General features: G+C 54.0%; 1 protein-coding gene across 1 annotated transcript in view; it reads left to right on the top strand.

Annotated features, from left to right (window-relative positions):
* The window catches only part of NTN1 (netrin 1), a 171,236-nt gene that overhangs the window by 113,166 nt on the left and 32,685 nt on the right, over positions 1 to 25,385 (top strand). The window contains exons 4-5 of the mRNA XM_077892661.1: positions 9,709 to 9,858; positions 12,417 to 12,470. Coding sequence (XP_077748787.1) covers positions 9,709 to 9,858; positions 12,417 to 12,470 — 204 coding nt within the window. The remainder of the gene's footprint in view (positions 1 to 9,708; positions 9,859 to 12,416; positions 12,471 to 25,385) is intronic.

Here is a 25,385-nt window from a genome sequence, read left to right as displayed (position 1 = left end):
TGGACACCCTCAGAGATTCCGTTTTAATGAATGAGTCCTGATGAGACCCCCGTCCCACCCTTGCCCTGGGGCATAAGGAGTCAGGCCCGGGCGGGGTGCTGTGCTGGGGTTGAAAAGGGGGATGGTCACAGAGTGGGAGGGCAGAGAGATGAATTTAAATGTTATTTTAAGGTGCTCTTGATGATAACTGGGTGGGAGGGGATTGCTTAAAAAAAAAAAAAAATTTAATTTTGCCGGGCGAGGCTGGGAGCTTAGCTAGTGCCTGCTGATGTTATAGTGTCCAGAGGAAGGCATAGGATTGGATGGTTATCACTGCTGGATTGTGTGTGTGTGTGTGTGTGTGTGTGTGCGCGTACACACGTGTATGCGTGCAAGCTAGATTGGATCATTCGATGGTTTTTTATTATTTTTTTAAAAATTTCAAAGTTCCTTTTAATTCCAGTGTTATTTTTTTACTTAAATTCATTTATTCAACACATGGTACATCATTAAGTTTCCGATATAAAGTTCGAGAATTCATCAGTTGCGTAGAACACCTGATGCTCATCGCATCTCGTGCCTTCCTTCATGCCCATCGCGAGGGGCCCCATCCCCCTACCCACCTCCCCTCCAGCCGCCATCAGTTTGTCTCCTAGAGTTAAGAGTCTCTTATGGTTTGTCTCCCTCTGGTTGGAGAGTTTAGTCACATCACAGCTAGGAACCTGGGTAACCCCTCCTTCTTCCTGACTCCAAGGTGGTGTCCATGTAGCCTACAAAAGCCAGAAAGCCTCAGGGGTGCCCTTTATTCTGTGGGTCCCACATATGACATCTCCATTTCGGGTCTGCGACTATGTTAGGAGTGCAGGGAAGAGGGTGGTCATTTCACGGGGCAGGGCCCTCATGTCTGCCACGGGTCCCAGCTTAGAGGGCAGCGACCATGACACAAGGAGTGCCCAGCACTCACGGGGACAGAGGAAACCGGAAGGAGATGAACCCCCTCCTCCCATGGAAGAGCCAACTCCAGCTGTGGCCTCGGTTGGCACTTCCTTCCCCTGTTCCTTGGGGACTTCGGCTGGGGGGTGGGGGTGTCAGAAATCCCGATCTCCGGATTTGGCTCCAGGTTCAAAGCCTGAAGAGCAGTAGGCAAGTCACGTGCCCTCCTGGGACCTCAGTCTCCTCATCTGTGAAATCGTGTTCAGATTTATGGTCTCTGAGTCCCGGCCAGCTTCTGCATTTCCACGTCCCACGTGCTCTTTTTAAACATTCAGAATTTTACGGGTCCCTGATAACTAAATGGGACCATGTCCTGTGTCAGTAACGCGTGTGACCCTCGAGCTTGGAGGAGCTGGCAGGGCCAGGAAATCCAGTGCAGAGTCTTTCTGAGCAGAGAGAGTTCCCATCCCCATGTGTGGCCCACACGGTGTCCTGCTCCTAAGACAGCATCTTTCAGGCTCCGCTGTGTCTCATCCCCGACTCCCTGGCCAGAGGCCTCATCCCACTGGGTGTCACCTGCTCTCACGGTTTCCACATGGACTTTCCTGGGGGGTGGGCTGCTCTTAAGCACAAAAGCCCCCTGATCTCTGAGCATCCCCAGTTAGTGGAGGGCACTTTACTTAGGGGTGTTGAGTAGAGAGGATATAGAAGAGGTCCCAGGCACACAGCACATACTCCACACCTGTTAGCTGTTAGGATTATTTGTCCAAGTAGAAGGAGGTTCGATAACCAGAGCCCCCTGCCCTTGCCAGCACGCACACGGAGCAGAGACTCTCTGGCGTGGACTCCATGCCCCAGTCCCCCCAGGATGGGGCAGGGCTCTGGGGATTTGCCCTAATGCTCTTCCACACTCTCCAGAAAGGATCGGCGTGTTTAGGGAGCCAAAAATGGTAAATGAGTTGAACAGCAGAGATGAGTGCTCAGTTGGTGCTTGTAGAGGCGCTGAGCGGAGAGGTGGAGTCAGGCTGTGTGCATGCAAAAAATATGTCTGAAACCGCCACTAAGAAAGACCTGGCAGCCTCTGAGGGGCTCCTTCCTGGCCTGGGGTGGGGAGGGGCTGCAAGGTCCCAGCTGGTCCCCACTGCCCCACTGCACAGGACTGAGGTGCTCTGGTGCCAACCTACTGTGCTGGTGTCCAGCCCCTACCTGCCTGGCCCAAGCCTGTGTTTGCACACACACACGCACATGCACACGCACGCACGCACGCTGTCTCTCCTTGTCTCCGTCTCTCCCTGGGAGCCATTCATAGGACGCATGCCTTTCTATTTCTGCTGTAAATCAGGTGCAGGAAGGCTCTGGTTAACTGGATCGCGGAGGGTCAAATTACCCAGTTTGGGATTATGGCGCTCCCCTCCCCTTCCACTTCCTGCTTTGGGCGCCTTGATCCCAAGGTGGCAGGGAGAGCAGAAGTAGGGCAACTTGAAACATTTATTCTTTGGTGCCTTGTTAGCACCTGCTAGGAGAGAAGAAAATGTAGCTACGGAGGAGGAAGACTCAGACAGCTGAGATGCACTTTGTGCATCACCTCCGGACGTCAGTTATCCTTGCTTTCTCGTGAGCATGGAGGATTTGGGAGTGAGGGGTGTTCCCCATGGGGGTTGCTAGTGATCTAGGATGTGAGAGGATTTCTTTCTTGCCTGCCCACTTCCCCTCCAGGGTGGGGATTTGGCCCCCATGAGAGCACTGATTGAGCAACTGTTTATTGAGCACCTGCTACATGCAGGAGAGGGGCGGTTACAGTGATGACAGAGGCAGACACATTCCCTTGGCGCTCACTTTCTGGAGGGAGGTCAGCGGTCAATAAAGGAGAAAAAGTGAGTAGAAGATTATGTAGATGGTGGGAAGTCACCCGGAGGAAGCACACAGGGCAGTGAGGAAGGGGGATGTGGTGGTGCAGGGAGCTGCTCTGCAAGGTGGCTAGGGGTCACAACCTCCCTGAGGACAGAACATTTGAGGCCAGACCCATGATGTGAGGAGTCAGCAGCCTTGAAGAAGCTGAGGGAAGTGCAGTGCCAGCATCTGGAAGCAGGGAAGGGAGCCGAGGCAAGGGACGGGACCAGCTCCCATTCCAGCAGCTCTGGAAGCCACGAACAAGCAGGCAGTCAGGAGAGGAGACGAACAGCCGGGCAGTCAGGAGAGGAGACGCTTGAGTGACACATCTGGCTTACATAGTAAGGTGCTCCTTCTGTGAGATGTGCCGCAGATGGGAGAAAATGCTTGTGTCACACACCGGACATGGGACGTGATTCGCAACACACAAAGAACGCTCCAAACTCAACAGTAAGAAAACAGACCACTCCGTTAGGAATGGATGAAATACCTGAACAGGTACTTACCAAAGATGCACCGATGGCAGCTGCATGTAGAAGCTGTCACTTGTCATTTGGGGAATACAGATTAAAACCACGAGATACAATTGCACACCTATGAAAACATCAAAAATGCAAAGTACAGACATTTTCATGTGTTGGCGAGGAACTCTCACGCCCTGCTGGTGGGAAGTCAAAGTGGCACAGCTGGTCTGGAAAACAGTTTTGCAGTTTCTTGCAAAATTAAACGTAGATCTGCCCTAAAAACTTGCAGTCTGTGAACCATAGGGCACCACTGGGCAATTTACATAAATAAACTATTGATGGACACAGCAGCCCAGACACATCTCGGGTGCATTTGGCTGAGTAAAGGAGGCCAGTCCCAGACTATGAACCATCCGTCTGTCCGGAACTGTACACACCAGTACCAGGATATGATGTTCTGAGAAGGCGAAGCTAGAGGGACAGGACGGATACGTCGCCACCAGGAGTCGGAGTGGGGGTGCTGGCCACAGAGAAGCATGAGGGACTTCCTGAGAGAGTTGGAATGTTCTTTATGCAGCCTCCTTCTCCCTGCGTGCTCACATGGTCCTCCCTCCATCCTCATGTCCTTTCTGTATAAGGGCACCAGTTGTATCAGATTGGGGCCCTCCCTAGTGACCTCTTTTTACTGTCCTCACCTCCTCAAAGACTCTCTCTCTAGATATAGTCACACTCTGAGTCTGCATGCATGATAAAACCCAGAGAACTGGACAGCGACAAAAGTGATGTTGCTGCACACACGTGAAATGATGGCAAGGGTGGTGAGAAGCTGCTTCCATAAAGCTTTATGATGCCGGGTCCTTGGACCTCTTGTTCTTTGCAGGTTGGGTCACGTTCTCTGCTCCTCCTGCCTGGCCTCCCAGAGCCCCACCCTGCGGGTCTGCCACCTTGTGTCAGCCACCTCCCCCAATACCGTTCTGGAATACCTCAGCAGCCTTGGCCAGCTTTCATGTTGCCCTTCTTGGTGGCCAGTCCCCCTCACTTCACTTGGGGAGCAGAGGAGAAGCAGGTTTTTAGACACCCCTTACTTAGTGCTTGACATTTGTCCTCTCCCCGTGCCACCTCTGAGACACGGGAACCCTTCAGATCTGAACCTGATTTTCTCTGAAGACGTTGGTCCTCATGTGCTGCTCTCCCCTGCATGGAGCATGCTCTGATCCTCCTCCCTCTCCTGATGGTCCTCCCTTCCAGCTCCTCCCCTCCTCTTCTTATCTCACTCTTCCTCCTCCCCCTTGTCACCTTCCTCCTCCTTCCTACTTCTCCTTCCTTCCTTCCTCCTCTATCCTATCCCATCATCCTCCTCCCCTCCTCCTCCTCCCCCTCCTCCTCCTTCCTTATCACTCCTCCTCCCTCACCCTCCTTCTCCTCATCCCCTTCCTCCTCTTTCCTACTCCTTCCTCCTCCATCCTCTCCTACTCTCCTCCTCCTCCCCCACTCCATGGTCGGCTCTGGGGAGCAGCCCCGTTCACTGGCAGCATGAGCAGGACACCTGAGCTGGTTGTCCATCTTCCCACGAGGCCAGCGATGGGCCTGGGGAAAGAAGACATGAGTCAGGGCTTGGCACAAGATGTGTCCGTGCACTAGGGCAGGCAGAATAAGGTACCATGGGCCGTAGGGCTCTAAGAGGAGATGTTTATTTCCCCCAGTTCTGGAGGCTGGAAGCAGGAGACCAAGGTGTTGGCAGGGCTGGCTTCTTCTGGGGGCCTCTCTCTGGGGCTCGCGGGTGGCCTCCTTCTCCCTGCGTGCTCATGTAGTCCTCCCTCCATCCTCATGTCCTCTCCGTATAAGGGCACCAGTCATATCAGATTGGGGCCCTCCCTAGTGACCTCTTTTTACCGTCCTCACCTCCTCAAAGATCCTCTTTCCAGATACAGTCACACTCTGAGGTGCTGGGGGTTAGGACACCACTCGGGATGCAGTTCAGTCCCTAGTGCGAGGCCAGGCCCAAGCCTCCGGACTGGCTGGATGGCTCCCCCTTCCTGCCTGGAGCAGCCCCATGGAGCCTGGGATCCCAGCCAGCTCCCCTCTCCCCCACGAGCATGTGCCCTGGGGCGTCCTGCCTAACCCCGAGGCCCCCCCGGAGTCAGGTGTGCAGGAGAGGTAGCCAGATCTCCTGATAGGAGCCAGGATGGATTTCCCAAAGCCACCATGGGAGCCGCAGTGCAGGAGGCCGGGCTGGGACATGCATCCCCTCCTGATGGAGGCCGTGGGTCTTCAGGGCCTGGGATGGAGGGCATCCAAAGGAGCTGGATGGCAGTGCTTAGGACTGGTGGCTGGGGTCAGGACTGTCTGCCTTTGGGGTCAGCTTTGCCAGGGCTCTCTGTGTGCTCCTCTCACCAGGAGATGCCAGCACAGCCCAACAGCCCACAGTGCTGGGGCAGGGTCACCCATGGGTGTGGATGGAAGGCCTGGTGCACCAGCAGCCTGAGCCCCTTCCCTGTCCTCTGGGCCAGGACTGTGGTGACCTCTAGCAGGAGGGGGTGGGGTGGGGGTGGGGTGCTGCCTGGGACCTGGAAGCCACAGACCAAGCATTGGACTGGTGAGCAGAAGGTGACTTTAGTGAGTATGCAGACCTCTGTCCTTACAGATGAGGCACTTGTGAGCCAGAGAGAGCGAGGCACTGACCCAGAGTCACACAGCAGTCCTGGCAGGATGGGCCTAGACCCGGGTCTGCCGATGCCTGTATGAAACCTCGCCTGTGTGCCCCATGCTGGCTGTCCCTGAATGACGGGGGCTCCCCTCTGCAGGCTGGGAGGCACTCCAGCCCGCTGCGCGCGTGAGAAACCTAATCCTGCTGCCTTCTCAGGGTCCCGAGCTTCCGTCTGGTCTCACCTTTCTCTTTATGGACAAAGCCCCGGGTGGATTGTTTCCCATGACCAGGTGCTGCCTGCCCCGTGCAGACAGGGTGACCTGCCCTGAAAGGATTGACCTCCTCCGAAAGAGTGGCCGACTTCCAGGGAAACAGGAGTCACCAGATGGGCTTCCGGGGGCGGAAGGCGCTCTGCCCCAGGCCCCTTGCACAGGGGAAGACCTGCACACCCTTCACTTCCACATCCCCCCCCCACACACACACATGCCCCTGTGCAGTCCCGCCCCTCCGCTGCCCTGCCTGCTGTGTTGCCAGGTGAGCTTGTGCGTGTTTGCATCCGTGTGGGTCTAAGCAGCTCTGTGTGAACACGAGTTTGTGGAAATTTGTGTGTGTTTCCAGGTTGAGGGATCCCTTTGGCTTTCTCACCCTAAGGGCCAGGGTCTGGTGTTTCCTTCATAGCTGGTGGGCTCAGCCTCCCTTCCTTGGACATTGCCAGCAGCTTGCCTCGTCCTAGGTTGCAGATTGTCACCCATTACTTGTCCCCACACCTAAAAGCTCACCTGTCTTTGTGCAGAGGCTGTCCCTTGGGGCTCTCCCTACTTGAGGGTTTAGGGGGAAGGTCCATGCTTTGGGGCTGTTTTGCTTGGCACTGAGAATGAGAGCAATGCAAGTCTGCTAGGATTACACTTGGCCCCCAGGTAACAGAAAGCCCGCCCAGCCAGGTAAGCAGGGATTTTTCCTTGCAGAACGAGAAGTGCAGAGGGGGGTTGAGAGTCTCCACGATGCCCTCAGAGATGAGGCCCCTTCCACCTTCCTCTGGGTGTTTCCTGGGCAGCCCGCAGTCTCTTCTGTGGTGGTGCTGACTCCACAGGCTGCTGGGGGGGACCCGAGGGGACAGCAAATGAGAGCGCATGGATGCGCTCAGGTGTTCCCAGGTATCTGGGCTCGAGGAATGCTGGGCTCTGGTGACAGTCCCGCTGCCCTGGAGGTGACCTGAGCACCCTTCTGAGGCCCCCAATAGCTTCTCTTCCCAGAACGGTGCCCTTTTTTTTTTTTTTTTTTCATGGAAAGACATCCAGCCTGCGGCCTCTGCCAGATGAGGCAGAGGGGCCAATTACTCACAGTCTTTGCAGAATCCTGGGAGAAAGACTGGAAACCAAGCAGCGAAGCACCCCCCACCCCCGGCTTTAATCAGAGGATGGGCTCGTAGGAAGTGCCGGCTGCCCCGCTGTCCCCAAGGATAGCCCTGGGCTCTGCCGACGTCAGCTGGCGCCTGGCTCCTCCCCGGCGGCACGCCAGCCTGGGCAGCTGACAGGTCACCAGCTGCGAGGGGCCACGGGCAAGGCCTGTGCAGCCCTCCTGCAACACCAGCCCCCCGCCCCTCCCGGAGAATGTGCTCTGGACAGCTCCTGCTTTGGGAAAGGTGATCTGTGCCTCTGGGTGACTTGGCTCTGACCCCTCGATGCCTGAGCAACCTTTGGTGACCTCCTCCCCGCCAAGCACTAGGCCCCAGAGCTTCCTGGCACACAGCTGTGTTCCGTCAGCACGGAGGGGAGGAGGTCTTGGCACGGATCTCGGCATTACCAGCAGGCTCGCACAGCAGGCCACGGGAGGTCGGCTGGCATGAGCCTCTGGAGTCCACATCCTCCCGGCCCCTGTGCCTTTGCTGTGCTTGGGACAGTGGGGTCCTGGGCTGTGGCCTTAGAGACGCCTCCCCTGCCCCTGCAGCCTTACTACCGCAAGCCCAGATTCGAGGGCACAGGGAAGGGTTAGAGGGCTTCTCCAGACATCTCCCCCTCACAGCATCGTCCCCAGCTTGCAGCAGGCTGGGTCTTTTCTTACAACGAAAGAAGAGGAAAAGAAAGGTGAGAGCAGTTGAGCACGACTGAACTTGAATTTAGGGTAGATTGAAGAAGACACGTCCCTAACAGGATGAGGTACTGCTGTTTACAGGGACGAGAGGGGGACAGTTCTATTTTTTCCCCGTGGATCCTGCAACAGGAGAAGTCTGCTGACAGGACCCCACCACTTGCACACACACAGGGGTGCATCCCCGGGGTGGCACCCCTGCCCTGCTCAAACCTGACCCGGGCACCCATGACAGACAGGACCCCCACCCAGAGAGCTTCCAGAAGCTCCCACATGTCCAGACACAACGTTAACAATTCCTCACATTCCTCTCCTCTCTGCCTCCCGCTTCTGACTTCTTGACTTCTCCTGGTCAGCCCCTCAGGGGTGGGGGGGTCCCCCAGGGGCTGACTGTGGGGGGCCGCGTTCTCACCAGCAGACTCGTACTTCACCAAGCGGTGCTGCCTGGACATTCTGCTCACACTTCTTTTCTGGGGTGTTTTCTTCCCATTTGGAGCAGAAACACTTAGCAGCTTCCTGCAGACGGCTCTTCACCCCCGCGCCCTGCCTCCACGCCCCACACCCGGGCTTCCCTGGGGAGAGGAGTGGACAGACGGGGTAGGCTGCACATCTGCCTACCTCATCCTGCCCCCCCACCCCCTGCCACCTGCACCCCGAGCCTACCTCTAGATTCCGGGAAGCGGGACTTGGCTGGGACCTCGGGTGTCCCATCTTTGCTGGTAGAGTCACTCTCACCTGAGCAGCCGGGGGTCGGTGGGAATCTTGGCTGCTATAGTAAAACACCACGGACTGGGTGGTTGAGACGATGAGCGTTGTATTTCTCCCAGTTCTGGAGGCTAAGAAGTGCAAGAGCAGCACACCCCAGATCCCGTGTTTGGGGAAGGCCAGCTTCCTGGCGCAGGGGATGGCCTTGCTGTGTGCTTGTGCACAGAGATCTCTCTATTTCTCTTCTTAGATGGATGCCAGTGCCATCCCGAGGGCACCAGCTTCCAAGATGTCATCTAAACCTGCTCATCACCCAAGGCCTCACCCTTAACCCCGTTACACTGGGGTTGAGGGCCTGGGCGTGAATTTGGGGCAGGGTTACAAGCTTTTCATCCACCCATAGTAGTGGGGATGTCCTCCCCAGAGTCCTCTGGGATTACGTCCTTGGAACACAAGGAGGGGAGCTTGGGGTGCAACATGCCAGGCCAGGCAACCCCAGCTTTCTAGCGTGTTCCAAACCAGGAAGGGTGTAGGGCCTGCTCCAGCCGCTATATGGCGTCTCCCTTTCTGTGAGGCCCCCTGGGAGGTTCCTTCTCCCACCTGGAGGGTAGGGATGGAGGCCTGGGGCCTGGGGAGGCACAGACTTACCCTGTGGAGATTCTGATTCCTCCGCTTGTGATCAGCCTGTGGCCTTTGCCTTCCCGAAAACATCCTTGAGTGTGGGCCCTCCTCTCGGGGCTTTGGAGGGTTCCCCCCTGTTCTATTTCCTGGATGCCTTGAGCCTTTCAAGGTGGTCCATTCTGATTTTCATGCCCCATTTCCAGGTGCGCAGGTGGCCAGTTATCAGAGCTTCTAGAATATGTGTGTGGGCTTGACTGGGCCTGCCCCCTCCCCATCCCCAGGGTGGGGTCCATGGGGCGCCCCAAAGCAGGGAGGGATTCCCAGGGAGAGGTTGGCCATTCCCTGCCACCCTCTGACCCTCCTGTTGGGTGTCATCCACAGCCTGCGATTGCCACCCCGTGGGCGCTGCTGGCAAAACCTGCAACCAGACCACTGGCCAGTGTCCCTGCAAGGACGGCGTGACGGGCATCACCTGCAACCGCTGTGCCAAGGGCTACCAGCAGAGCCGCTCGCCCATCGCCCCCTGCATAAGTACGTGCATGCGAGGTTCCCCAGGCTTCAGCTGGGCTGTGAGGGAGGGAAGCCTTCTATGAACCCCGACTGCTGATGTGCAGCTGGTCGAACGCTTGTTGATGTGGTGCTGTGTGTCCGGGGCCCTGTGCTCAGCGGAACCCCATGGGAGACCCCCCGCCCCACACCGCCAAGCCTGTGGGCTTCTTGCAGAAGCAAGAGCTGGGAGCTCAGCAGAGCTGGACCTGGGGTCACTGTGGCTGCTGCGGCGGGAACCCCAGGATCCTCATGCCCTGGCAGATCCAGAGCAGAAGGGGCTGACACTTTGAGCTCCCATGTATCCTGAGGGCCGTGAGGGCCATGCATGGGTCCTGGGGGGCCCCCTTGGACCAGCTATGAGCCCGTTAGTTCCTGGAACAAGAGGACAGAGTATGTGAGATGGCAGGAGTCCCTCAGGGGCCCTGGCTCAGAAGGGACTTCATATTTCACACCTGGTAGGATCATCCCAGGTGTTCTGAGTGGATACTTAGCCTTGCTTGGAAGTCAGGCCTGGCTGGGAACTGGGCCCCCCACCCCACCACCTACCCCCACCCCCTGGCCTTGGCTTTCTTGATTCCTTGTGGAAGGCTGACCCAACCCAGCAGGGAGAGCAGAAAAGAGGAGTGGATGCCAGCAAAGTGGGCAGACCTGAGGGACGGAGTCCGCTTCTCTAGACCAGGGGTTTGCTGATCCCCAGGGCTTTGACCCACTGCCTGTTTTTGCGGGGCTCCGTGTTTCTATTTAATAGTCTTTTCCTGATGGGAACCAAGATCAAAGTTTATGACACGTGGAACGATTGAAGTGAAAAGTGGAGTGTCCGTAAAGCTTGATGGGGACACAGCCATGCCCTCTGTGTACCTGCTGTCTGTGGCTGCTTTGAGCCACTCACACGACTGGGTAGCTGTGGTGGAGACCGTGCGACCCGTGCAGCTGGGCGCATTGACACACTGGAGAGTCCTTGGACCCAAGGCATTCACAGGGGTCGGGTAACGGCAGATACCCCAAATCCCAGCCCCTGGGAAATTGAGCTGAGTCTCCACCCCGGGGCAGAGCACCTTGAAGCAGTTTTTGCGACCACCTCTACTTGTCGGAGTCTCACGGTTTGCCAAACCCCTTCTTCCTCTTCCATCTATCCCAAAAAGCTGCAAAGTGAACATTTTTAGAAAGCCGTGAGGAAACCCAGCGCAGCCATCAGGGGTTCTGAAAACATAAGAAAACCAAGGGAGCTCAGAAGTGGCTGGAACTGCCACTTCAAAGCCCCAAGGGGAAGGATGTTGAAATGAAAGCTGGTGATCCAAGGTTCAGAGACGGGAACTTTGGGAAGCGGGATTTCCCGCTCTCCGACCTGCTCTGTGCTTTCTCCCTTCCTTTGGCAGACGCCAAGGCATTCCCACTGACCATCGGAAGACCTGGCTCTCCACCCTGGGGTTTCTGGGAGCTCTTCCTTGTGCCCTGGGTGGGGCTGCTTTGTGCCAGTGTTGTCACAGCTCTGGCAGCCGGGCCCTCCGTGCACATCCCGGAGCTGGCCCCCCAGGCGCCAGGGGTGGGCAGCTCTGTGGCTCGGTGGTCCCTGGCCCAGCCCCGTTGCTGCACAGACCTGGCCATCAGGACCAAGCAGCCCCTGAGGGCTACGAGAGGGCCTGTCCCAGGTCCGCTTCTTCCTGAGCTGCTGTGACAGAGCCACCGGTGGCTTGTCGCTGATAAATTCCCCTGGGGGCAAGAGCTGACTATGAATGGAGGGCTGGGTCTCAGGCACGGCCCCCAGGCCCCAAAGGCCCATCTCGACCCACCAGGTCTCAGCTGATCCCGTCTGGAGGTTGAGGGGGATCTTAGCCCAAACCAGTTGGTAGCCTGAGTCTGGGGCATTCGTGGAGACCTCTGTGGCCCCCGCTGGGGGAGCCCTCAGGGACTCTTGGTCGATGCCTGAGCATCTTTCCCAGACACTGGCTGAACCTCTTTTCCTCTCCTGAGCACAGGGCGGGGTCAGGAGCTAATAGGAAAGAATTGCCGTTCTAGGTAGGAAGGCAATGACCCCGGTAAAGTGCACACTTCTCTCGGGCCCTTGGATCTTCCTTAGTATGTTCCGGCTACCGGGAAAAGTGGGAGACCGTGGGAACCTGGGCCAGGGGTGCGGACCCACACTCTGCACACGTGGGGCACCTCCCAGCCCCTGGCATGCCACCCCTGCCACGGGAGCCCTCCCTGCCAGCCAGCGGAGGTCAGAGAGGAGCAGTCGCATCCTTATGGGGGGCTGGGGAATGCCTCTGCTGCCCCAAGGGCCCAGCCCCGTGATGACACACACACCGACACACCGTGCAGGGGGGCCACTCCTGTCCCTGCTGGGTGGAGGGACAGCATCCAGAGAGAACAAGGCCCCTGTGCCGCCTTCCTCTGCCTCCCTGACCCTCCTCCTCTGGGGCTGAGGAGTAGGGAAGAGAGAAGGGCCTAGGGAGGAGTTTGTGCTCTGTTCATCCTTTTCTAATGTCAAAAATAACATCTTCTTGCCTCATTTTCTCTTCTCCCCGTCCGGAACCTTGCAGAGATCCCCGTGGCACCCCCGACCACTGCAGCCAGCAGCGTGGAGGAGCCAGAAGGTAGGCGTGTCCCACTTTGCCACAGGGAGGCTGGGGTTGGGGGGAAGGGGAAGGGACCAGAGGTGCCAGACTCCTGAGAACCACTGTCATCAGGGCATGCTGGGCGTGCGTGGTACCCCCCCCCCCCCACCCGGGGCTGGATTGAAGAAGATGGAGCCACTGGGCATTGTTTTTTGATGCTACCACCAAGAATAAAACGGAAAGGGGGGGCTTCCTTGTGCCCCCAGGCTAGATTCTCACCCAGGCTTGAGACCCTCGAAGCTGTACCCCTCCTGCCCATCCACCCCGGGCAGCAAGCTGCCTGCGTGTCCAGCACCTTCTGATCTGGGCTGCAGAGACGACAGGAGGTGGCGATGGGATAAAAAAGGCATTCCGAGCATGGGGGTCTGCAAACAGGATCCGGGGCCGGGGGAGGTCTCGGTCACACCCTCACCGCCCCACACTCCTGCCTGGAATCGTGCGCCGTGTCACAGGCCCCTGGGCAGAGTGGGCAGGTAGCAGAGGTCACAGCCAGTGTCACTCCACATTCGAGTTGGCGAGATGGAGATGGTGCGATACTGTTTGTTGTTGGTGTCACATCAGGATTTTCGGAAGGAAGGTACTCCCCACACCCCCACCCCCCGCCGACCCGCTGGTAGGTCCTGATTTATAATCATTAATAAAGTAGCGTGTAGATCATTTAACTGTAATCGTGAGAGCTGGGTTTTGGGAAAATATTTGGGTAAGTGTATTTCACTATAACCCATTGCCCTTGTAGTCCTGTGTATTTTATTTTTGCATTTAGAAGTATTGCTGTGAGAGGTGCCCTGGGGGGCTCAGTGGGTGAAGTGTCTGCAGACCTGTGGCTCGGAGCATGATCTCAGGATCCTGGGATCGAGCCCCGCATCGGGCTCCCTGCTCATCCAGGACCCTGCTTCCCCCCACCCTCCCCTTGCTTGTGGTCTCTCTTTCTGTGAAATAAATAAATAAAATCTTTTTTAAAAAGAAAAGTAGTATCACCCAATACTTGGGAGGTGAGATGGAGGGAACTTTTTCTGTAAAAACATAATTCAAAGGAACCTCCCAATTAGCCCAGCTCTGGGGTTGTGGGGGAAGCAGTTTGGAAGCTGGAAGATGTCCCCCCACCCCTTTTTAAAAATATTTATTCACGAAAGACACAGAGGCAGAGCCACAGGCAGAGGGACAAGCAGGCTCCCTAAGGGGAGCCTGATGCGGGACTCGATCTGAGGATCCCGGGATCATGCCCTGAGCCGAAAGGAGATGCTCAACCACTGAGCCACCCAGGTGCCCCAAAACGCTTCCCTTTAACAGAGTCTTAGCTTCCTCCTTGTGACGTGAGACACATGCTCCTCAGGGCGGCCTGCACAGCTCATGTCCAAGGGCACTACAGGTCACGACCTCTCTCTTGCCCCCCAGTTTCTGGGCTTTACAGCTTGACTAGGCCTCTTGCAGTGATTTGGAACTTTTCTTTCTTCCAAATCAGAAATGAAAAGAAGAAAATTAGAAGGCAAAAAAAAAAAAAAAATCATATAAAACATGCATGCAACCGTCTCTGTTCCAGCAGGGAAAAGTCTCCTGAGTAACTACTTAGAAATACTTGTAGCATCCTGCTTAGAAAAGTCTTTCTTAGCAGTTTTTTAATTTCATTACTGTGAATTTCCTTTCTTTTTTCTGTGCTTTTAAAATCATGATTTAGGGATGCCTGGGTGGCTCAGTGGTTGAGCATCTGCCTTTGGTTCAGGGTGTGATCCCGGGATCCTGGGATCAAGTCCCGCATCAGGCTCCCTGCAGGGAGCCTGCTTCTCCCTCTGCCTGTGTCTCTGCCTCCCTCTGTGTGTGTCTCTCATGAATGAATAAATAAAATCTTAAAAAAATAAATAAACAAAATCATGATTTAAGGGTGCCTGGGTGGCTCAGTGGGTTAAGCATCTGCCTTGCCTTTAGCTCAGGTCATGATACTGGGGTCCTGGGATCGAGTCCCGCATCGGGCTCCCAGCTCAACGTGGCATCTGCTTCTCTCTCTCCCTCTGCCCCTCCCCTTGCTTGTGCTCTCTGGTGCTCTCTCTCCCTCAAATAAGTAAAAAATAAATAAAATCGTTTTTAAAAATCATGATGTAAATGGAAGCAGGCATCAAATAAACACCCTTACAAAGTGCTTTGCTCACAGAGAGGTGAGTGGGCGGATGTGATGCTTGTCGGGGTGCCCATGGCTGTGGCCAGACCCTTTCTGACCTTCTCTCGGGCTCTCCGGATGACCAGGATCTCCGGTGCTCCCTCCAGAGAGCTGAGGCCACTCCCAGGCCAGGAGCGCCGGACTCCGGAGCGGCCACCACACAAAGCCCGGCTCGCCTGTCTCGGCAGGCTGGGACATCGTGGGCAGGAGGCCAGGGGGCCCCCCGGAAAATGGGCCTGGGAGCTCATACTTCCAAGCCTGTCGATTCTTGCAGTGTTTGAATAGAGAAGGCCTCTGTGCCAGGCTGCCTGAGAAAAGCTTGTTTACTTTTGCCTGCGTAATGGAGGAGAATTAATAAACCGAGAATTTGTCCTGAAAGCTGATGGACATAACCTCACCCTGAACCCATCCCCTTGGAGGGCCAGCTCACTGGGGGAACTCTGTCCACCTGCTCACTAAGCTGGCTGGGTCCCTCTGTCGGGGCAGGGAGGTGAGGAATGCCTTGACTGTGGGAGGTCGGGGGGGCCCCCCTGTGTAGGGGGTGGGGGCCCAGGAGGAACCGGGTTGGAAGGGGATGAGGACCACCCACTCCAAACCCATCTACTATGGTCATAGAGACTTCCATCCCCAGGGGGACTAAAAGAGGGCCACCTGCCTTCCCTTGCCCTCCATCAGCCCCGAGTGGATGTTGATCTATCTTCACGTTTGTTTGCTTCCTCGGAAGAAGCGGGGTTTGGAGCTGGGAGATCTGGGGTTGATTCTCCCCTGGCCTTGAGGCCTTGGGTGCCACGTAGGTGTCTCCTGATGGCCTCCCCCAAAGAATGAGATCATGCCCCGGATGAGAGCAGCGGGGGCCCTTTCTGCCCTGCTTCTCCTGCTAGGGATGACCTTGCCCTCCTGCTGGGTTGCCTTCCCCTTCAGGAATGCCTGCTGGCTCTCTTCCTGCCCGTTGATAGGCTTCATCCTCTGCCCCTTCCAGAGCTCTCCTTGGGCAAATGGTTGACAACTGGCTGGGGAAGGCCTGGTTTGTAGCATTTGCCACTTTCCCTGCTGTAAGCACTCGCCCTGTGGCTGGTTCCCCCCACCTGGGGCCCTGTGAAGTGCCCCCTGCACCTGCTCTGGAGGTGCCCCCCGCCACCTGCTGGGTGTCCTTGTCACAGCTCTCCCAGCGGCCCATATCAGACCCTGAACCTAGCAGAGACCCTGACCCTTGAAAGTCAGAAGCCAGGTGATGGTCAAGTGCCTGACCTCATGATAGCCCAAAGGTGGAGACAGCCCACGTGTCCATTGCTGCACAACTGGGTAGCCTCAGTGTAGCACATCCATACATGGTGGACTAGTATTTGGCCACGAGAGGGAATGAGGTACCAATAGGTGCTAACTTGGATGAGCTTGAAGGCAGTTTGCAGAGTGAGAGAAGCCAGAGATAAATGGCTTTGCGGTGTATGATTCCATGTATATGAAATGCCCAGAATGAGCAAATCCAGACACCAGAAGTAGATTAGTGGTTGCCAGGGACTGGGAGCAGGGAGGGATGGTGAGTGATGTTTGACGGACACAGGCTTTCCTTTTGGGGTGGCGGGAAGGTTCTGGAAGTAGACAGTGGTGCTGGGGAATACTGGGAATGTGCTTCCTTGCCACCAAATTGCCCCATTGAGAAGGGATAAAAATGGTACGTTTTATGTGTGTTTTACCACAATTTAAAAAAAAGTCAAGTACTAAAGGATCAAGAGTCCAAGAGTGAAGTGAATCTGGTTTGCTTGGGGTGGGCTGAGTGCCATGAGGACAGGGCCTGGGGAGCGAGCGGCAGTGGGGGACATGCTTGCCCTCCTGTCCCCTGGGTCACTGGGGGTGTCTTTTAGCACCTGCTCACTTCGTCTCCACACAGGCATAGCCCAGCCAGTGCAGGGAGATGGCAGACGGTCTCTGGTTCTTTCCAGATGTACAGCAGTAGCCATGGTCCATCCTGTTATGTAGAAAAGGTCTGGCCACACGGCCTACATCCGCTCTTTCTCCTTTTGGGGTCCTCAGGGAAGGATGTGTTCCTTGGGCCATCAAGTATTCCTGGTGTCGGAGAAAGGGGGCATGACCCTGGGGTCCTGGGATCGAGTCCTGCAACGGGCTCCCCACAGGGAGCCTGTTTCTCCCTCTGCCTTTGTCTCTGCCTCTCTCTGTGTCTCTGATGAATAAATCAATACAATCTTATTGGTTTTTTAAATTTTTTTTATTTTTTATTTATTTTACAATCTTAAATTAAAAAAAAGATTCTGGCTAAATGGAGAGGGGAAGGAAATGACATTTATGGAATGCTTGCTCTGTGCTAGGCACTCTTCTCAATGATTAGCCGTTAATCACCTGCTCCCCCCACATGAGATGGGTACTCATATTAGACCCCATTTTTTTTTTACACGTGAGAGACAGAGTCACAGAGGGATGAATACCGATAAGTACCGATAAGCAGCACAGCTAGCCTTCCAGCCAAGGTCTCCTGGCCTCAGAGTCTGCAAGTGGCATTGACCTCTGTGTCATCCTGTCTCCAGTGAGTTATGCTGGTTGGCCAATTTAGGGTAATCTTTAAATATATCTTCCTGATGGTTTGGTAGCATCCTACCAAGAGAGAAGACAAATGGGTACGTCTGTAGGGATTGAAAAGCCAGGGTAGAGATAGAGGAGCAGCCAGTTAAAAGCTTCTGTTTTTTGCAGGTGCCCATTACGTTGGCTTTGGGAGTGAGACTGGTTGGCATGTAAGGTTGGGGCGGCTGAGGCCACAGGTTCTGGACACAGGGGGTCATGCAGAGCTGTCCCTTTGGTCACAAGACGGCCCTGAGAGAGACGGGGCAGATGGATCAGCTTATATGAGAAAACAGTTTGGGTGGGGGGAGCAGGTGGCTTTCTCACACAGAGGATGACACTCGCATCCTAAAAACATGCTGGTAGAGAACCAGCTGAAAAGTGTTATCCCCTGGTAGGAGCATGGCAGGGAGGCCATTATTGCACAATTAACATTCAAAGGGCAGGAATTTTTCTTATGTATCAGCAAGAACTACATAAAAACACAGTCCTAGTGAGTGAAAATGTTAGGGGGATGTCTGGCCCGTAGTAAGTGCCCTGTGAATACACAGCATTTGTATAATGGAAACAGGATCCCAATTCGAATAGTCCCAGAAATATCAAATACGCAGAAATAAATGTAGCATTAAAAGTGTGGAATGTATATTTTTTAAAAGGGTAAAACTTTTATTTTTTAAAAAAGATTTTATTTATTCATGAAAGACGCAGAGAGAGAGGCAGATACACAGGCAGAGGGAGAAGCAGGCTCCCCACGGGGAGCCCGATGCAGGACTCGATCCCAGGACCCTGAACCTAAGGCAGATGCTCAACAGCTGAGCCACCCAAGTCCCAAGAGTAAAATTTTTCTAAGGGACACTATGGGAGACCAGGAAAAAAAAGGAAGATCTTACCATATTCTGGGAGGGTGAGACTCAACCCTATAAAGTGCCAGTTCTCCCCCTCAAATAATCTGTAGGTTTGGCGTGATTCTCATCAAAATCCTAATGGGACAAGACATGATTCTTAAGTTCAACTAGAAAAATAAATGAGTATTAATAGTCAAGAATTTTTTTAAAAGAAGAGTAATGAGGGGTGATATGGCCTACCAGATTTTTACAATATTGCAGCCAAGATATTTAAATTAGTGTGATAGAGGAATCACACAAGCAGAGTAGAAGTCCAGAAATAGACTCAAATGTAAACAGAAGAACTTAGTAGACAATAAGTTGTGATTACTAATTAGTGAAGAAAGGATGGACCAGTCAGTAAATGGTACTGGGAAAACTGGCTATTTATTTTAAAATAATAATAAATGAGATTCCGACTTCAGGCTGTGAGCCAATCTAAATGCCAGTGGGTTACATATTTCTATATTTGTAATGAGTCCTTAGAAATCCTAGAATAAGATATATCAATGTCGATGTAATCTTAGGGTGGGGAAAGCTTTCTAAATATGATACAAAAATCAGAAGTCATGGGATCCCTGGGTGGCTCAGCGGTTTGGCGCCTGCCTTCAGCCCAGGGCGTGGTCCTGGAGTCCCGGGATCGAGTCCCACATCAGGCTTCCTGCATGGAGCCTGCTTCTCCCTCTGCCTGTGTCTCTGCCTCTCTCTCTCTGTCTCTCATGAATGAATAAATAAAATCTTTAAAAAAATCAGAAGTCATAAGAGGAAAGACTTTAAGTTGATAAAAGTGAAAACTTCTGTATGTCAGAACTCTCTATAAGCAACAGAAAGATAAACTAAAAGCTGCGAAAAATACTGTGACACGGATGACCAAAGATCAATATCCTCAATAAATAAAGAGCTCTTGCAATTCAACAAGAAGTAGAGGATATTCTTATGCAAAATTGGGTTGAGACAATGCACTGGAAATTCTGAGAATTTGCACACATGGCAATAACCATCTGAAGTCTTATATTTACCTGGTAATAAAGAAACAGCATTGACAAGAATCCCATTTCAAAACCTGCTAATGTGACGACTCTACAAAATAAAAAATAATGCTCTGTGTTGAAATGCTTCCTTACTCTGGTGATGGGAGGGCAACTTGTTACTACTTTTATGAAGGGTGATACATATCAAAATGTGTCTTGACTCCATGCCTTCTTTTCTAGGAATTTATTAGCCTAAGGAACTAGAGATGTGGCAAAAATTTAGCTACAAGGTTGCTTTTTTGCAGCATTGTTCATAATAACAAAGGATGGGAACAACCTTTCAATAGAGTTTTAGTTACTCAGTCATGCGATATCCATATAATTATGTGGTGGGAGAAAATTCAAAGATGAAATGGAAAGGTACAAGCTGTTGCCAACGCCAATTACACACGGAGGGTCAACGTTAGTGAAGAGTTTTACCAGACACGTAATGAAAGATAAATATATCCTGGAGGGTCAAACGTGGGTGAGAGGCCTGGCTTGTTGGAGCATTTTAAGTAAATTATTTCGTCGTGCTCATAGATTGCTGTGGTTCTTGGCGACGGTGCTGATTTTGCCCCCCTGGGGGACATTTGGCCCATTTCTGGAGACGTTTTTGATGTTTTTGATTGTCACAACTGGAGGAGTGGTGGCGCTACTGGCATCCGTTGAGGAGAGACCATCCCACAAAAACGCAGGGCAGCCCCCACAAGGAACTATCCAGCCCCAAATACTAATAGTGCCAGAGACCCTGCTATATCGACACAGGATGAGATCCTGCTGCATTCATATGTAGACCAGCCCGTTTGTTACTCGCGTGTGATACTGAAATGGGTGCGTCTGAGGGTTTCAAAAGTGCTGTTTATCAAGTCAGCGAGGAGGGGCGCCTGGGGGGCTCAGCAGTTGAGCGTCAGCCTTCGACTCAGGGCATGATCCCGGGGTCCTGGGATCGGGTTCCACATCGGGGTCCCCGCAGGAAGCCTGCTTCTTCCCTTGCCTCTGCCTCTCTCTGTGTGTCTCTCATGAATAAATAAATAATATCTTTAAAAAAAAAAGTCAACAAGGAACATTTGCTATTCCATTTTCCCTGGGAAACTGAGCCCAATCTAAAATAAAATTTATCCCAACTTCTCAGCTTTTGTATACATGACTATTTTGGAATTAATGTGACCTAACCGATGGTTAAACATTTTATTGTGGAAAAACCTCAAGAGTTGTAGGTGGGTACCCACATTGCTATCACCCGGCTTTAGTTAAGTCACATTTTGCCTCCTTTGCTTCAACAATTTGTTTTTGTTTTTGAAATGTTTTTAAAGAAAAAGGGACGCCTGGGTGGCTCAGTCGGTGGAGCGTCTGCCTTTAGCTCAGGACATGATCCCGGGGTCCGGGATTGAGCCCTGCGTTGGGCTCCCTGCTCAGGGGGGCGCCTGCTTCTCCCTCTCCCTCTGATTCCGCCTCTCCCTGTTGACTTGTTCTCTCTCTCTCTCTCTGTCAAATAAATAAATAAAATCTTAAAACAAAGAAGCTTAAACGTTCTGACATTTCGCCCCTAAATGTTTCACAATACCACTTCTGAAAACTAAGCCTTTTCCTAAATCTTCTCAATCACGTAGTTATACCTGATGCCATTAACAAAACATCTTTCATGTCATCTGATACCCAGTCCGCCTGCAGACTTCCTTGGTTATTCCCCAAATGTCTTTTTTTTTCCTTAAAGATTTTATTTATTTATTCATGAGAGACACAGAGAGAGGCAGAGGCACAGGCAGAGGGACAAGCAGGGAGTCTGGTGTGGGACTTGATCCTGGGACCCCAGGATCATGCCCTGAGCCAAAGGCAGACGCTCCACCACTGAGCCCCCCAGGCGCCCCCCAAATATCTTTTATAGCTGGTCTGCTGGATGGTTTAGTTGTTCAAGCACTCTGTGATAATGTGCTTTATGAAGTGTTGTATTTAGAGCTGCTCTAGCGCCTGGGTGTGGGCTGCTTTTGAGGCTCTAATGCGCCTGGAGTGTGGTGTCTGGTGACAAGGGCTACCTGTCCCCCCCCCAACATCATTGTCACTAATCTCACTATTTTAAAGTAGGGGCAGAGCCACGTCGGGCCTTGTATGTGGCCCACCCTGTGGTTTGGGGGTTTGGGGGAGGATGGAGGAGGTGTGAGTTCTGAGCTTCCACCAGGGGAATGAGAGTGAGGACCAGGCAGTGAGGCACCATTGTAAATCCTTGTCCCCGGGGTGGGAGCAGAGACATTGTGCGGTGATATGAGGTGTCTGCCAAGGAGAAGGGTGTGAACCAGGGCCTCTCAGTCTCTGTGTGGCTGCTGGCAGGCCTGGAGAATTCTTAGTTGGGGTGTGGAGGGCCATCCTATGCATTCGGGATGTGGCACGGCATCCCTGGCCCCCACTGTCCAGACGGTTGTGATAATCCAGTGAGCAAACAATGCCTGGTTGATAACCCCTGGGGTGGACTCAGATGTCATGACCTCCCCTGGTTACCCCAGAACACCCCAGGAAGGGAGACTGGAGGCTAAGCCAAGGAAACGTGGGGCCCGTGCGAGGGACCTGCTCTCCTCGCCCTGGCTGGGGAGCACACTGATCCATCCAGTGCTGATTCAGTTGGAACGAATGGAATTGCCATTTTATTGGACCATCGTTGGTGACCAGAGAGGACAGGGTCACGGGGTCCAGCTTACTGTTTGCTCCCCCTTGGCCAGGACACCCTGCTCTGGGCAGCCTGCATAAAGCAGTCCTCTTTCCTTCCTTCCCTGTCTCTGTGTGTGTCTATCTGCTTTTCTCTCCTCCACCCTTGTCGTCACCACCTTCCTCATTCCCTCTGCTTCCCTGGTCTCCTCCCCCTCCCCCTCTCCTCGCTCCTGTTGGGGGGGGTCTGCACAAAGGTTGGGGCAGAGGTCAGGCTAGGGGTGAGCAGGGCCCAGAGAGCCCCCGCCACCTCCACCCCCTGCCTGGGGCCTCGGTCACCCCAGGGAGCACAAAAGAAGCAATTTGCATAGCGGGTCTTGGGACCCCATTGTTTCCCTGGGGCCTGGCCTCTGCAGGTGGGGCGCCACCAGCCTGGAGGAAGATAAAGGGATGAGCCCAGGAGGCCAGAGGAGCAAGCAGGGGGCGGAATATTTAGCCCTTCCTGGGAGCTCTTCCCACTGGGGACTCTAGGGAATAGCTGATGGGAATGGGGCAAGTGACAGGTGTCAGTGAGAGAGGGGATTGGAATCTCCAGGGCCTGCCCCAGTGTCACACAGATGTCCCTGGGTCCTTGTTGGCCGAGGCTGAGGGGGCGGTGTGCAGGCTGTGGAGCTGGGCAGGGGCAGGGTGGAAGCCCCCCCGACCCCGGGGAGGCCTCCACCCCAGCTGGGCACTGGTGGGGTGTGTGCAGTTGCTGAACTGTGTGCAGGGAAGCTGGCTGGGCCCCTGAGCTCACGATCCCTCCTCTCTCTGGTCAGAGTCGGGCTCGGCCCCAGCTGAACCTCAGCAACTACTGACCCTGAGCAAGGAAGGCTTCCCAAGCCAGAGGTTGGGGTTGTGCAGCATCCATGCAGTCCCTTCAATTGCTTAAATACCTCAAGTCATAATAGCAACAACCTTTTATTTTTATTTTTTTAAGATTTTATTCATTTATTTACAAGGGACACACTGAGAGACGCAGAGACACAGGCAGAGGGAGCAGCAGGCTCCCTGCAGGGAGCCCAATGCGGGACTCTATCCCAGGACCCCCGGATCACTCCCTGAGCTGAAGGCAGATGCTCAACCACTGAGCCACCCAGGTGCCCTGGGTGAATAGTAACAACGTTAAACCACATGTGTTTTTTCTTAAGAGTGTGGATTTTGAGTATTTCGTGATTCTCCCCCCACCCCAATTAAAGTGCCTTCCAGGCCACTTGATAGATTTGGGCTCAGTCTTCTCAACGAGATGAAGCGCAATGGGCTACATGGTCTATGGGCCCCCTCCCAGCTCAGAGCCCCGGGGTCCCCGCTGCTTGGGAAGCCAACTGCAGTCATTGGGCCTGATGGTCCCTGAGCCTGGGTGGGGGGGGTTGCCTCAGGGGCTTTTCCAGGTGTTTGTTGAAGGGACCATGGGGGGGGTCATTTAGACCAAAAAGGGTGCCGAGACCCAGGGGAGGAAAGGAGGCAGGGAGAATGGACTCGGGCATTCTCTGCCCACTAACTGGGTGTGCTCCCTATGTTAGACATAGATCTTCAGGGTTGGAAGGAGCAATATGGCCTTGAGGCAGTGTGTGGGGATGCGGGGCCACCAGCTGCCTCCTCCCGCATGGGAGGAGATGCTCAGACTGCCCCTCCAACCCAACCTCCTGTTGAGCAGGCCTCTGCTCTCTGCTGCTCTTCCCTTGGCTCCTAAAGCTGTGGGTTTAAGTATGAGAAACCCCGTCCCTATGTGTCCCCAAGGCGTGGCCACAGAGATCAAAGACCTTGTGTCTTTGCCCCCCTCTCCCCATCCCCAGGGCAGAACTATAATCCAGTAAGAGCCACTTCCACTGGAATAGCCAGCTTCTCCCTAGGGAAGATTTGCACCGTTTTGTGATCTCTGCTCAATAGTAAAGACCTCTGTAGGCTTGAGAAGAGGAGGAAGCTGTTTTGTTGGCAGAGATTCGAAATGGGTTGGGGTCTGAGATGCATTTATTTTGTGCAAAGAGGTATCTGCGAATTGGCGGTGTGCTGGGGCCGCATGCACCTTCCAGCCTCGTTCAGGGTGCCTTGCCGGTAATTGGAAATTGGCCTTGGTGGTAATATTTACACCGTGGAAATTGGCAGTTGCTACAAATTAAGGCTTTTTCTTCTTGGAGAGCTGGTCATTGAACAGTTCTTGGTGTTTCTTCTGATGGGCATCCTAGGTATGGAGTTTAGGATCTTGATATTGGGTCTGGCCTCCACATTTGACAGGTTTGGGGGGAGGGTAGGTTGAGGCCCAGAAGAGGACAGTGACTTGCCCCAGGTGGCACAGTAGGTGGGCAGCAGAACCAAGGGGAGGACCCAGGTCTGCCAACTTTTCATTCACCAGAGCACCTCAAGCAAGCATCCTTTCAAGGGGTGCACTGTGTAGAGAAATCAGACATGGGGACTTGGAAAATATTCCTTCTGCTGAAAAGGGCTAGAAATTCACAAATGTTTGGGGGCAACAGGCTTAGTGAAAACAGCCTTGAAATTTTCTTCCAAGCCAGGCCAGGTTAGGCTTCCACCCCAGCAGGTGGGACACACTCCTGCTTTCCTGGCCAAGCATTCCTGCTGCCCCCATGAGGCCACCTCCTTCGGTCTCAAGGTTGGGAAACCATACTTCAGCATCTTTCGCAGATGGAGAAAGCTCTCACAAGGTGGTCATCTTTTTTGGCTCTATGGTCCAGGATTGTCCTGGCCCAGACTTGAAGGGAAAAGGCCTTGTCCTTTTTCCTCTTTGTGGCAGATGTACCTGTAGGTGGGAGAAGAGATGGACTGCCAGCCATTCTTTTGGGTTATCAGGGGCCCCAGGACAGAGAGTGTTGTGCAGATGATTTATTGGGGGGGTGTTCTCAGGAGAAACCAGTAAGGGAGCGAAGGGCACTGCACAGGGCAGCAGAAGAAGCTAGGAAAACATGTGGATTCGGGAGAAGTCTGGCCTCAACCTGACCCCACAGAGAGCTCTGAAGAGTGAATTACACCACAGTTATCCTGCCTAAAGGTAATAGGGTTGGACGGCTAGAGCTGCCTGTGTAGCCTGGCCACAGACTATGGGCTGCCTCCCTGGGGGGGGAGGGGGTGGTGTGTGCAACTTCCCAGATATTTGCAAGCAGAGCAGCTCCATCAGCCAAGGACAGGCCTTCAGAGAAGGTGCAATGGGAGCCGTTAGACGCCGGTGTCCGCAGCTGGAGGTGGGTGCACCGGCCCCGTGAGGGGGCTCTGGGTGGGGTAACAACCACCTCTGCTATCCTGGGTAAGTTATTTGAGGGGAAAACAAGTTCTATGGGAATTTGGGGACCATCTATGGATTTCTGTCTTGTCTACTCCAACCTCCTTACACTGTAAAAACACCTGGTGGTTATTCTCTAGGGCCCCATGTCCCCCCTATGATACCCAGCCAGTGGGTCCGTCATGCTGTTGGTTAGGACAGGCTATGTGCTGCAACGAGAAGCCCTAGCAGCCCAACGCAGGTGTTTCTGATTGGGCGCCTCCGTTCCCAGCAGTGAGGCAGGGGCCCAGGCTCCTTCCCTCCTGTGGTTCTGCCATCACCTGGGGCCTCGGAGTCCTCACTGGTTTGGCAGGAGAGTTTAGG

This window comes from Canis aureus, chromosome 3, assembly GCF_053574225.1.
Source record: "Canis aureus isolate CA01 chromosome 3, VMU_Caureus_v.1.0, whole genome shotgun sequence".
In the NCBI taxonomy this organism is placed as follows: Eukaryota; Metazoa; Chordata; class Mammalia; order Carnivora; family Canidae; genus Canis; species Canis aureus.
The sequence above is the reverse complement of the archived record's forward strand: the minus strand, read 5'-3'. Positions and strand labels throughout refer to the sequence as shown.